This window comes from Alternaria viburni (assembly GCF_023758015.1).
Source record: "Alternaria viburni strain BMP 2772 chromosome Unknown scaffold_42, whole genome shotgun sequence".
NCBI lineage: Eukaryota > Fungi > Ascomycota > Dothideomycetes > Pleosporales > Pleosporaceae > Alternaria > Alternaria viburni.
The window spans coordinates 162,184-174,418 of record NW_026055811.1 but is presented as its reverse complement, the minus strand read 5'-3'; the positions used below and the strand labels follow the sequence as shown (position 1 = coordinate 174,418).

Below are 12,235 nucleotides of genomic sequence, written 5' to 3'. Positions count from 1 at the left end.
TGAGATGTCGAGTTCGAGGTAGAGGTAGAAGTGATGTGCGTCGGATCCGGAGAGATATTTTATATCTGTGTGTTGGCCTGGGCGCGTTGGATAAGAGACACTGAAAGTGGAGTTGGTCTGGCAATTGTCGCCCATTGCGCAATAATTCATCCTGCATTGCGCAATAACTCATCCTCCATTGCGCAATGTTTTTCCCGGACGGGCTGGTGAGATGACTAGCCTTTCGTAAACGCCCGGCACAGTGATTGTTAAGTTGTAGTACTCACTCAAACTCGGCATTTCTCTCATTCGTAGTAGTTCCAAGATATTTTCGACTGTCCGAGACACCGTAGTAATGGCAGGATACCTACAGCACGACTCGCCCGGAACGCTTTTCGGCTTGCTACAAGATGAGATGAGATCAAAGGCGCCTCCAACGTTTTCGTGATTGACGCAACTTATAGACTTACTATTTGATGCACTTGCGATTGGTAGTAAGAATCTTGACCGCCTAGAGGCAGCGTGGAAGACAGAAGGCCTTCTACAATTCATGAAGTCTCGGGTATGATAGGTCAGGCGCCAAGGTGGTGAAATTGCTGGTAAGATACCTCGAGAACTCATCATATGATCCTTTGGGTGAGTCGAATATTTCGAGTAAGCTGGAAGTCGACTCGCTCCCAGCATGAAATGAATGCAGCATCATTGATTAGGCTGGCGTATACGAGTTGCATCTTCCCAAAGCTGCGGCCCCGGGATCTTGTACCCAGCAAGCTCCCGATGCACGTCCACTAGTATACCCTCATCTTTCATGCCGTATAAGTCTTTGCCAAGAACACCACCAACTAGCTTCTTCCCTTCTTCACTTGACTTCCGTGCAACGCGCAAGTTCACACACTGTGGATATGCCTGAGCGCCATCTAGGTTCTCCGCAACATGCAACGCGATGATCTCATGTCGCAATACGTAGTATCCTTCCGCGAGTCTTTCCGGTATCTCGACCATCCAAGAATACTCATTCGCAATGAGCACATCCGCTGCCCACGTGCCACCGAGATCCAATGTGTCCCAGCCTGTACTGTTCAGCCATCCTAGCTCATCGATCTTAACCCATGCCAGATCACTACCTTTCCTATCTGTGCAGCTACCCTCGCAGTCCGCCAGATACGTCATAACTGGACCGACGTGCGATACTGGCCACTCGTTCCATTGTAGCTTTAACTCGTCACCGGCGGTGGTATTGATGTGAAGAGCGCCTGATATGGCGTTGTAGTGACAGGCGATATCGGACGTGTTGAACTGCGAGGGTGGGACATATATGTTCCCGAGATTTGACGCGGACCATGCCGCAAGTGGACGCGGAGGTATAAGATTGTCCGAGGAAGCGGGATCCCAGCCAGCGTAGGTTTCTCCGCTGAACGTCGTGATTTGGGTGATTCGGCCGTGGGCATGGACAGCGGTGGTAAAGAAGCCTGGTATTGCGATACTGGAGAGTCGCATCTCTACTTAACGGGACGGGCTGCTGTCGATAGACCTAAGAACTCCTCAAAACGGGAAGCGATGAGCACATTATGGTCTTGTAGTAACCAACGACCGGGATATTGGGCTCGTGATTTCGTTCGTAATCGCCCTTTACCCATACACACCTGGTAATTACCCCAGATTCCGCGATGTCGTACCTCATATCGACATGGACTCGTGATTGGCCAAGTTCTCCGGTACCTTTGAAACACTTGCTCTAGACTTTGCGCCTCTACCCAGAACACGTCGCGACTACTACATGGCTTGAAATGAGCCATCTTGACATGATCAGCTACCCGCTTAGGAACGTATGAACAGGCTCTGGCGCTGCATTCTGGGCTCGGATCAAGACTATTAAGGTCCAGTCGCAATGGTGTCGGTACTTGACTTCTCTTCGACCTATGCCGTGTGTCAGTGTAATAAGAAGGCCGCTACTCCTGCGTAGGTTGCTATAAGCTCCCGCTCAGCAGGCACCAGGTGGCGATGGCTACATTGATCTGACGTAGACCAGGAACCTAGGTAGCGATGGCCCAAAGTTGTATCGCTTTTGGTGTTTGTCGTGAGAATGTGAGGATCATGCAGGAAAGATTCCGAGCTGTGGTGCATATAACGTGCGATGCTTCTGTAAAGGCATTGCCTGTCGTTCAGTATCGAGACGCGGGGTGAAGGATGTCATATTCATGACGCATGACGCATGACCTCGGGAGGCGGTGACCCCTGGCAGCCGACCCGCAGCAAAACGGAGAGTCTCTGAGGAAAGAACACTAACAAAGTATGGGTAACAGTCGCATATGATGCATACGGTGGACACGCAACATGAGAAGTGTTGGAAGTAAGGTGATCAATGGTTCAATACGTCGATGCGCGAAATTCCCCTGACACACGCTGAGGCCGCAAATTCCAAGGCTCCGTCGCATCCGCGCTAGTGGGGGGAAACACTAGTAGCTTGGCGCCCCTCAGCTTACCCGTGGACCTCGTAACACGCCCGGCTGCCACCTCCACAAGAAAAAGTCCAAACTCACTATCTGCGACTTCGGGACGCTCAACATGTCACATGCAGCAGACCCAGAGGAATCAAAGCTTACCGCCACCCATGTCGCTGTTCGAGAGGCGCGCAGTCTAGCCAATGAAGCCACGCTTAGCCAATTGATTTCAATGGTGAGCCGCGACTCTGCTGCAGATATTTCTCAAGTCTTGAAGCGAGAGGCAACAGCGTATCCGCGTCTAGTCGATGAGCTCACCGTAGCGTTTAACTCATCCCCAGTGGATGAGACGCACAACGAAGATCACCAGTCTTCCGTTGCGACTGGGCTACTGGACCTGCCAGTGGATGGCTCCGTCAAAGTCACTCACTCTTTGGACCAATCGGTGCTGAATCTGGTACATGCAACATCAGAGTGCGACGAAGTGCTCAGCCATATACCCAAAGAAATGGCAGCAGCATTCAATCAGTTAACGCGCGGCGGAGAGATCCTCTTTCAGCTCCACGACACCTTCGTCATCGAGATCGGGCCGAGCCATGTAGTCAAAGTCGCCCAGTCTCTTGATCCTGATCACGTTGATAATATACAATACCTTGCCACACATGTGCCGGAGCTCCCGATTCCCCAATGCCTAGGCGTTTTACGTAGTGACCAAAGGACTTATCTGTTCATGTCCCGAGCAACAGGCACTACACTTGAAAGCGTCTGGTCAGATCTCTCCGCTACGCAGAAGAAATCTTTACAGGAGCAGCTGAGTTCTTTGTTCCGGCTCCTTCGCAGTCCTACTGCCGAGGACTCTAGATCCGGTGTACAACTAGGGAGTTTTACGTCCGGATTATGCAAAGATCTAAGGAGAACTCAACGCATAAGCTCAGCACCTCTACGCACCGAAGCGGAATTCAACGACTTCCTTCTCCAGCACCCCAAGAAAACAGTAACGCCATGGGTTAAATTGCTTCGGAGCTCTATGAAAGACGATCATCGCATTGTAATGACTCATGGTGACTTGCACCCCCGAAATATCATGGTGACTCTGGAGCATAGCCAAGCTATTCCAGTGCAGGGTGAGGTGGTTCAAATTGAACACACGAACATTCGAGTGTCTTCCATCATCGACTGGGAAGCAGCAGGCTGGTATCCAGATTCTTGGGAATTCGTCAAAGCCGTGAGCATGATCGATCCTCGTGGCCCCTTGAGTGACTGGATCGACTTCCTACCCACCGATGCTATCGGATACTTCCCCATGGAATTTTCCATCGACCGCCTGCTCGACCAGTGGCTTGGATGATGGAAGGAATGACATGCCCTGGAAAGCATCAGATTATGGAGCAAGAGATAAGCGGACCCTTACACCTGTCAAGGTGCCGCCTAGCAGGTACATGGTGACGATGGTTACATTGTTCGCGCATACACCAAGTAACAATGGCCTCAAGTTGTGTCGCATCGTAGTATAGGCGGGATAGGGATGTCATATCTATGACGCACGAGCTCGGGGGCGGTGACAGGGGACCCGCAGCAAAACGGAGCGCGTGGGGAAACAACACCAACAATGAATGCGTAGTAGTCGCAAATTAGAGCGGACGCGCAACGTGAGAAGTGTAGAAAGTGATCCATGGATCAGAACGTCGATGCGCGAATCCCCCTGATGCACGCTCAGGCCACCAACATACGTCGCATCCGCGCTAGTGTGGGGGAAGCGAGATTCGGGTAAGAAGATGGGGCGGAATGTAGTTAGTAGGCGGTTTCAAGCTCTTGCATCGAAACATGCTGCCTGCGCGAAGGATTGCTACTGGGCCTTTTGGCCCCAAGAATCAAGGCACCTATACAAACCCCGGCCGGCTGATCTGGTCGTAACTTCCCAGCGCCAGCCGCACCACATTCTGTCGCAATTCGTTGTCGAAGAGCAAAGTTGCCATAGCATACCTACAAGACTCAGACCGACTACACCAGATCTCATTGCCTTTCCCGTATCAGCACTCATGGCTCCGACGCTGAGAACCAGGGGCAATGCGCAAGCCTCGAAGACTGTTGCTAGTACTGGAAATAAGAGAAAACGAGGTGGAGCTTCAGCTACACATGCGGATCCGGCGCCAAAGAAACAGAAAGGGAAGAAGACAGCGGATGCTGTTTCCGACAAACAAACAGCGGATGCTGTTTGCGACAACCGAACAGCTTGCCAGAAAGCTGCTGAAGACGAGGCAAAAGCCAAAGAGTTCCGCATCAAGTTCTATCCGGAATTCTACCCACCGCACCCAGGAGATATCCCTGAAGAACATCAGATAAAGTTCAAGCATATTCAGCAACTGGGCAAGATGAGCTACGAGTCGTATGCGATACAACCTCGACCTGACACCATCGACAAGCCATGGGAGCTCGAGAACAAGAGGCGGGCTAAGCAGATGATCTACTGGGCTGTTCGATCGAGGGATGATCACCAGAACGAGGATAGCTGGAGAATGGAACTTGAGCCCTACGTCTTTAAACGGTTTAAGATCGAAGTTGGATGGTATGATACATTTGATCTACTTCATGTCTCGCACGCTGACCGAAAGTAGCCAAGGATGTCGGAGACGTCTGTGGGAATCTTGCATCCAGGTGGATCCGAAACACAGTAACAGTCGAACGATGTCGCTCGTAGAGCGTCAGAAACGTCGTTCAGGATGCTCGTGTGAGCCATTGGCAAAACAGCATAGCATGTGAGTCGATAGATTCACCAAGCAAGCGAATCACAGCTGATCATGTGATTAGTTTGAGTACAGGACTGACCGATATCTTCACGTATCGTATTGGCGAGCGAAGCCTCATCCAGAACGACCCGGAGAATCGTCATCGAATTAAGAAGCAGCCTGATCGAGTCTACGGACTAAGGACTACCGAAGCCATGGCGGAGAGTTTGCAGCAACTACACATTTCCCACTTGGGAGAGAACACTGCACTCAAATATCTGTCTAAGAGACTGACTATGAGCTGCAATCCAGACGGTGGTGACCAACCCTGCATATACCCTTTCCTAGCGATGGAAGCCAAGAGCCACAAAGGCGATGGCAATTGGAAAGACATCGAGACGCAAACAGCAATACCGATACGAAACCATCTGTACCTACAGCTGCAACTCCAAGATGACCCGGACAACAAGATGAAGGTACCTGGAGGCCCGCTATCTTGGTTTCTTGCGTACAGGGGAGAAGAATGGAAGGTATACGGATGTTACGTCACAAAGTCTAGTCCAGACAGTCTGCCTTCTTACGTAAGTTGATACATGGCTTTTCCAATGGGTTTACTAATATCTCGGCAGAAAGTCATCCTCTTATGGGAGGGGAGTATAACCCGCCACGATGCAGCACTCCAACTGGTTCTCATCATGGACTACATCGTTGATTGGGCGCGTGACATCTACCGGCCCAATATCATTAGACAACTGAAGTCTGTAGTAGACAAAGGTCAGCAGTCATCCTACACAGTCACCGCAGACCCCGATATCCTCTCAAGGACTGGTTATGCAAACTCTCGGATTGGCGATGGACCTTTGGCTGCTATCAGCAGAGTTGAAACGGCTGAGGTGCTTGCGAAACCAGCCTTCGATGCGATAAACTCCACTATTGTGCCTTCTTCCGAACCCCTCTTCACGAGCACTGGAAATCATGTCGATATCAGGGTCTGGGAAAGTGCCAAGTACGAGTCACGAGTACGCGGACTCTACATCACCGGAACCGACGGTGATGCTAAGAAAAACTTCAGGAACGCGGGCTGGGATAGATTGAGAACGGTTCATGCGAACCGCTGTTGGTTCATCTTATCAAGCGCCCAGGAAATCAAAAGCATCGAACAGGCATGGACGGGGCTCCAAGAAACTAAGGATGTCGAAGATCTTCCGCAGCAGAAGATCTTGGTTTCGCTTTATGTGCGATACCACAAGGACAGTGACGGTGCACCTATACGAGAATTGACGTATATTGCGCTCGCTGAGTCAGCCACCGAGTACGTGTGGGATTTCATGAAGATATTAGAGAAGAACGAGGTAGCTGTAACTGACTACGAGCTCGAGTCCAAGCTACGTGAAGCCTGGGCTTCAAGCCCCGAGAGCTACTTCCGACGTTACGCCAGCGACCAGACTAACGTGCTATGTGTCACCGCATCTGAACAAGAGAAACTGGATGGTCGCGTCGCCCTCAGCTTCCACAGCGACAGCGAAGTCACGCCATGGGCAAGACGTCTGGATACTTTCATCAAGCGCACTTGTGAAAATCCACGAGCGGTGCTTCACAAAGCTTACGCACCCTGTTACCGATACACAAAGGCCTATCATTCGCTTTCGGTGAAGCCCTATTGTGTCTCAGACCCTACCCAAGACTGTGTTTTCATAAACGCAGCAGCGAAGTCCACTGGAATATGCGCCTACATCACGAATTCGGCATCTGAAGAGGTCGACGCTACATGGGTAATCCGGTATCTTGTGCAGATGGTAATTGTTTTTTGGGACAGCAGACAACGAGCGGAAGCTGTCGGAACTCCCTTTTATAAAGAAGTGCAAGAGAGAGAAAAAACCTTCTATCCGGGATCACGAAATGCCGACAAGGATATCCTACTCTGGATTGTGTCAGATCCTCAATGGGATCTGTACGCTGCGATCAAGCCTACCTTGACAATGCCTGGTACGGACAAAGTCCATGAACATCTGGCATGGTTCCGCAAAGTGTTGCTCAGACATAAATGTGGAACAGGTAGTTACACACCGGATTCATACAAGAAAGGCCACAGAAACGTCCAGCAGGAGATTCAGGATGCTTGCAAAAATTGCACCTTCAAGGAGTCGTGGCGATCTGACGCCCCTGAATATCACTACTGCGACGATGACTTCATGCCATTGTAGCTTCCTCAAAGTAGTTCCAGATAGCCTTATGTATTAAGAAAACTACAGATCTGAGAAGAAGAAATGGGTATAAAAAAGCAGCCGAAATCTTGTAACTCCCTCTACTAGTGTCCACCGAAAGCGTAATATAAAATATATAGACTCTAATTGAGCCTGCTGTGTCATATATGAACTCATCTCCATCATCACATGTCGCACTTGTAAGCGCTGAAAGATGTTTTCAATGTAGCAAATGGTCATCCACCCTCCATCTTAGAGGCAATAGGCAACACGGAAGTGAAGTTCACAGTATTAAGCTTACATGAGAGATCAACCACGAAGTTCCGATCTATCTAGCTGTACACAAGAAGCAACGTAAGCAAGCAGCAACATAAACAAGAACCAACATAAGCAAGGAGCAACACAAAGAAGAAGCGCATGTAGGAAACGTCTCCACTGCGCTGTCGGAGGTGGAGTTCAGCGCGCATTACAACGAAAAAGATCTCGTTCAAACAAACTCTCTGTAATCGCACGCTGCTAACCCAGCGCTGGAAAAAGAGGAAGCATGCAACCTACACCCCACCACAACAAGAAGAATCCAGCAAAAAGCCTCTTACATACCCAATCCCCGTTGCAGAGAATCAAGATACAGGCGTAACCAGCAACAAGTTACTCACATACGAATGAATGATGAACACGAATAAGTCACAACAACAGACAGTAAGATGGACGCAACGTTTGACATAACAAATTGTAACATTCTTCATTCTCTTCAATCATACTCCGCTAATGCTACATATCCCATTGCCAAGTATGATCAAAGCCCAAACAGATCTTGTCGAAATACAATCTATTACAACGTATAGTGTTGCCGCAGCGCCGTGAGCATGAAAAGTGGTATCGTGGGAAACAAGCAGAAAGAATAAGGGACCGTCATTGCGCCAGGTAGTTTGTCGTCGTCCAGATGAAGCCTTTTGAACGCCTTGGAATATGGAAAATGGGAAGGAGAAAAAGGAAGGGGGGTGGTGGATGCTGATGGGGGTGTGCGGGCGTTATTGCGGAAGCGACTGATGTTGCACATGCGCATCCTGCCCCGCATCCAGCTTCTCACCCGTCCGCATACTAGTTGGGACAGAAGCGTCTTTCTCCGCATTCGAAGCCACCTGTCGCGATGATGCTTGCGATACCTGTGTTGATATCGCACTCCCATCAGTAGACGTCGAGCGCTGCGACCCATCCTCCTGGACGTATGCGATAGGCCCCCATATGCGCCAATGGAGGAGAATGATGTGTGTAACCCGGTTGGCGAGATCCGTCAATTTCGCCGTCTCAGGATGTAAATGCGCAAAAGCAAACGTATCGGCGATGTTCGGTCTTGAAAGCGAAGGGAGCGGCGGCATGGAAGGAGATATCGAAACAAGAGCGTTGAAGAGTTCGATGGGCGAGGATGTGCTGTGGCGGTCGACGTTGGCGAGGATCTGGGGTAGGAGCGACGCTTCGAGGCGGGACGCGTGCCAGGAAGATCTGCGCACGAATAGAGTGCGGAGGTGTTGGTTAGCTTCGGCCATGTGGTCGAAGCTGCAGGAGGGGGTTTGGCCGGCGAGGTGCGAGGCTTGGCGGAGGATTTCTAGGGAGAGGGCTTCCGAGTTTAGCATCCATTGTTGGGGGCCGTGGCCTACGGCTTCGCCCATGATGGCGGAGAGAGCGGTGCGGAGTTGTTGGCCGATGGCTAGCGTCATGGAGCCTTGGTAACCGAACTGCCTGGCGAGATCTGTATACATCTCCATGCATACCTCAAACATGACGAGATCGTCAACCTCAGCTTTGAGCGATGCTAGGCGATCGTGGTCTAGGAAGAAGGTATCGGGGAAGTCGCTCCGTCCGTCTCGGCCGAATGTGATTGCTGTGACTGCGCGAGTGAAGACTTCTAGCTCGAAACATGGACCGGCTCGGGGTCGTGGCGAGCACTGAGGGCCGAACTCATCAACGGCGTCTGTGAACCAGATTTGTGCCGTGTTGATGTTAACCCTTGCCCTACCGTGGACAAGTCTGTCCAGATGGTAGTGCTTCTCAAAGTTGACGCTGTCCTCGATAAGGAGCGTCTTCAGATTCCTGATCTGGTGGTTCGCGACGTCCTACATGGGTTAGCTTGAGCTCATATCACTTCCATCAGGCAACTTACGAGTTTCATGGCCTCCAGAATGCCGAACAGCTTCCTTAGACCTTCTACGATCTTTTCGAGGTTGCGGTCCGCCTCACCCAGTCTTGTGCAAGTGACCATCTCGTCGACCAGGATGTCGCGCATGGGCGCGCAGTGCTCTTTGAGTAATTGCGCCATCCACTCCGACAAGCGGCCCAGATCACATACTCCTCGCTCGATAGCTTGCATCAGCATGGGAACATCGAGATGCTCGTCCACTCTGGAATGGTCGCGATCGGGAACCAGACTCTTGAGAACATCGCGGACGTTCTGGAACAATATCGGTATCCGCCGTTGCGCATATGGTGTGAAAGCTTCGACTTGGATCGGTGACAGTGGTGGTGTGCCGTGGAACATGCGGTTGTATAGTACGAGCTCGGCGATCAACGCTCCCCAGTACTTGTCTGCTACTCTCTCCTTCTCTTGTCCCTTGACGCCGTCGACATTCGGTCTGAAGCTCAGGTCTCTGTCGAAGTTGACGTCATGCCGTAACTTGATGTTGGTGATGATGCTCTGAATGTCCAGCTCGCTCAACGACTGTTTGGTGACTGGCGGTAGATCTAATGCTTCGAGGAAGTTCTCTGCCAGCTCCTCGCCAGACTGCTCCACTCCTGTCTCTCCAGGCATCATGACTCGTAGATATCCTGCGAGCTCTTCTGGGATGGTGGAGTGGTAAAGTGATAACGTTCGTGCTGGACTTCCATCTCTTGATCTAACCTCGACAACTGCATGCCGTGGTCCTGACGCGGTCTCTTCCATCTGTCCATCCAAGCACGTCGTAGAGCTGTGCCATGACGTGGAAGCGCTTCTGTCGTCGACATCCATGGCCGACCGTGAAGCAAAGCCAGGTCCGAAAGAGGAAGTTGTGTTGACAGGCTTGGTCGGCTGGGAACGCATCTCCTTCCGCCGACGGATGCTCCCGCAGTTCTGCTGCATGGTGGGCCGGGTTCTCATAAGATGACGTAGGTAGGGTGTACGACGACGGTTGAAAGCGGGAAGGTGTCGAGCGCGCGAGTGTGCGTAATGGCGACGAGGAAGCCTGGGGAAGCGAAGGCTCAAGAAAAGCGCATGGGGTTGCTACAAGCGCCAACTACCACTCGTTAGCTTACAAACTATCCAAGACAGAGCGGTTTGTAAGACACAAGCCAGAAACGTGTTCATAGGCTGTTTGACGCAGCGACGGGTGGCCGCTGGAACGAACGAGATAGCTCCCGAGTCAGACAAGCACGAAGACGCGGGATCGTGCTTAGCAAGTCGTACCTTTTTGCATGTGCCCTCGTTGGATACCAGATCAATAGGATCTCTTGTATGCCAGTCGAGGCTTATCTCATAGCAAGCAGGACAGAGTGGTCATTCGCGATGATGACAAAAACAGAAGAGTGACGATGCGAAGCGTGAAGAGACGGCTTCGTAGGAAAACCACTTTGCTGCAGAAGCAAAGTGCAACAGCGCGGAACGAGCAAAAAAACAGAGAGACAGACAGGAAGGGGTACTACTGGATGGAGTAGTAGGTAAGGCGTGCGAGTGCTGCAAGGTGACGCTGCGGAAATCAAACAACGTTTGTGTCGTTGTGGGTGGTTGTGCAAGGTCGGAGGCTGAGGTTAGGTGCGAGCGGGTGCCCTTGCATTCTTGTTTAAAAGACGGGCACAGACCTGTGACTACGTCGTGGATTATGCTCTGACCATATCTTAAATGTGCAATCCAATACTTTGGGACGTGGGAGGCGATCGCCACAGAACGACCGACGGCGTTAGGGCGTTCCGTAGGGGACCTCGGGCGTGTCTGGTGGGCGTGAAGCTGCAACGCGTGTCATCCCAGCGGCGACTGCACACCGCTAGTCAGCAGCGACAGCAATGAACAGACCTCAGACGGTAAACGCGGAGCCGCAGTAGCGCTGTCTCGCTCGCCAGACACGGTATCCGACGATGTCGTGAGGGAGCAGAATGCAGCAGATGTGCAGGCCCAGCACGCCGAGACCGCGTGCAGCCACCCGTGATTGGCTGCAGCACCGGGGAGCGCATCACGGCCGCCTCACTTATTGAAAGTAGGGCGAGCATTTGGCATCCGCGCTGCTATCCGGGGGGATGAAAAGAAAATCCGGTCCCAGTCCTGTGTCGCTGTCCTCGACGCGACTGACCCAGTCTGACCGGACGCTGCATGCAGCACACATCCATGGACTGCGATGGCAAGCAGACGCGTCGCACGTCGTGTCCAGCTTCTAGACATGCGACCCACCGACGTCAGTCGTGTTCCTGGCCGCTTCGATGCCATCATGAGTCGTCCACAAGTGCGATCGTCGGACGTCCTGGCGTGCGGGCGCGGGATCCAAAGGCGACTGAAACGCAACCGCTTCATCTAGCAGCCTTGCCGCTCCGACAAACTGCCGAGCGCCCAAGGACCGACTCGTTCAGAAGACCTGTCCGGTTCGTGTGTCGCAGATCGTGATGGGCAAAAGCAGAGCAGCCTCTCATGGTATGACAGATAAGCGACGGCTGGTGACGGGCGGACAACGGAGGGGCTGCTAGTAAGGAGGGCCCTGGGTGTGGAGAGGCGCTGGTCGTATATCACATCGCGGGTGTGAGGCGATCTATACCGCGTGCAGCGAGTCTGGGTGGGACCAAGAGCATCTAGAAAAACGGGAGCATGGAGGGCCCCATTTATCTATACTATAGTAGGGCTGGAGACGCCGGTGTGGTTCTGAGGCAG

At 52.0% G+C, this 12,235-nt stretch overlaps 4 protein-coding genes across 4 annotated transcripts; 2 read left to right on the top strand and 2 right to left on the bottom strand.

Moving 5' to 3' along the window:
• Positions 1 to 678: 678 nt before the first annotated feature.
• J4E79_011490 (uncharacterized protein) lies at positions 679 to 1,476 on the bottom strand (the record flags this gene model as incomplete). The annotated part of the gene is made up of 1 exon (XM_049360319.1): positions 679 to 1,476. The coding sequence occupies one exon, from the start codon at positions 1,474 to 1,476 to the stop codon at positions 679 to 681; it is 798 nt and encodes a 265-aa protein (XP_049205271.1).
• Positions 1,477 to 2,544: 1,068 nt separating this feature from the next.
• On the top strand, positions 2,545 to 3,768 carry J4E79_011489 (uncharacterized protein; the record flags this gene model as incomplete). The annotated part of the gene is made up of 1 exon (XM_049360318.1): positions 2,545 to 3,768. One exon carries the CDS (start codon positions 2,545 to 2,547, stop codon positions 3,766 to 3,768), a length of 1,224 nt encoding a protein of 407 aa, XP_049205270.1.
• A 691-nt stretch (positions 3,769 to 4,459) lies between these two features.
• J4E79_011488 (uncharacterized protein) lies at positions 4,460 to 7,350 on the top strand (the record flags this gene model as incomplete). The annotated part of the gene is made up of 3 exons (XM_049360317.1): positions 4,460 to 4,986; positions 5,229 to 5,727; positions 5,776 to 7,350. The coding sequence occupies 3 exons, from the start codon at positions 4,460 to 4,462 to the stop codon at positions 7,348 to 7,350; spliced, it is 2,601 nt and encodes an 866-aa protein (XP_049205269.1).
• Positions 7,351 to 8,381: 1,031 nt separating this feature from the next.
• J4E79_011487 (uncharacterized protein) lies at positions 8,382 to 10,465 on the bottom strand (the record flags this gene model as incomplete). The annotated part of the gene is made up of 2 exons (XM_049360316.1): positions 8,382 to 9,464; positions 9,512 to 10,465. The coding sequence occupies 2 exons, from the start codon at positions 10,463 to 10,465 to the stop codon at positions 8,382 to 8,384; spliced, it is 2,037 nt and encodes a 678-aa protein (XP_049205268.1).
• Between the last annotated feature and the right edge of the window lie 1,770 nt (positions 10,466 to 12,235).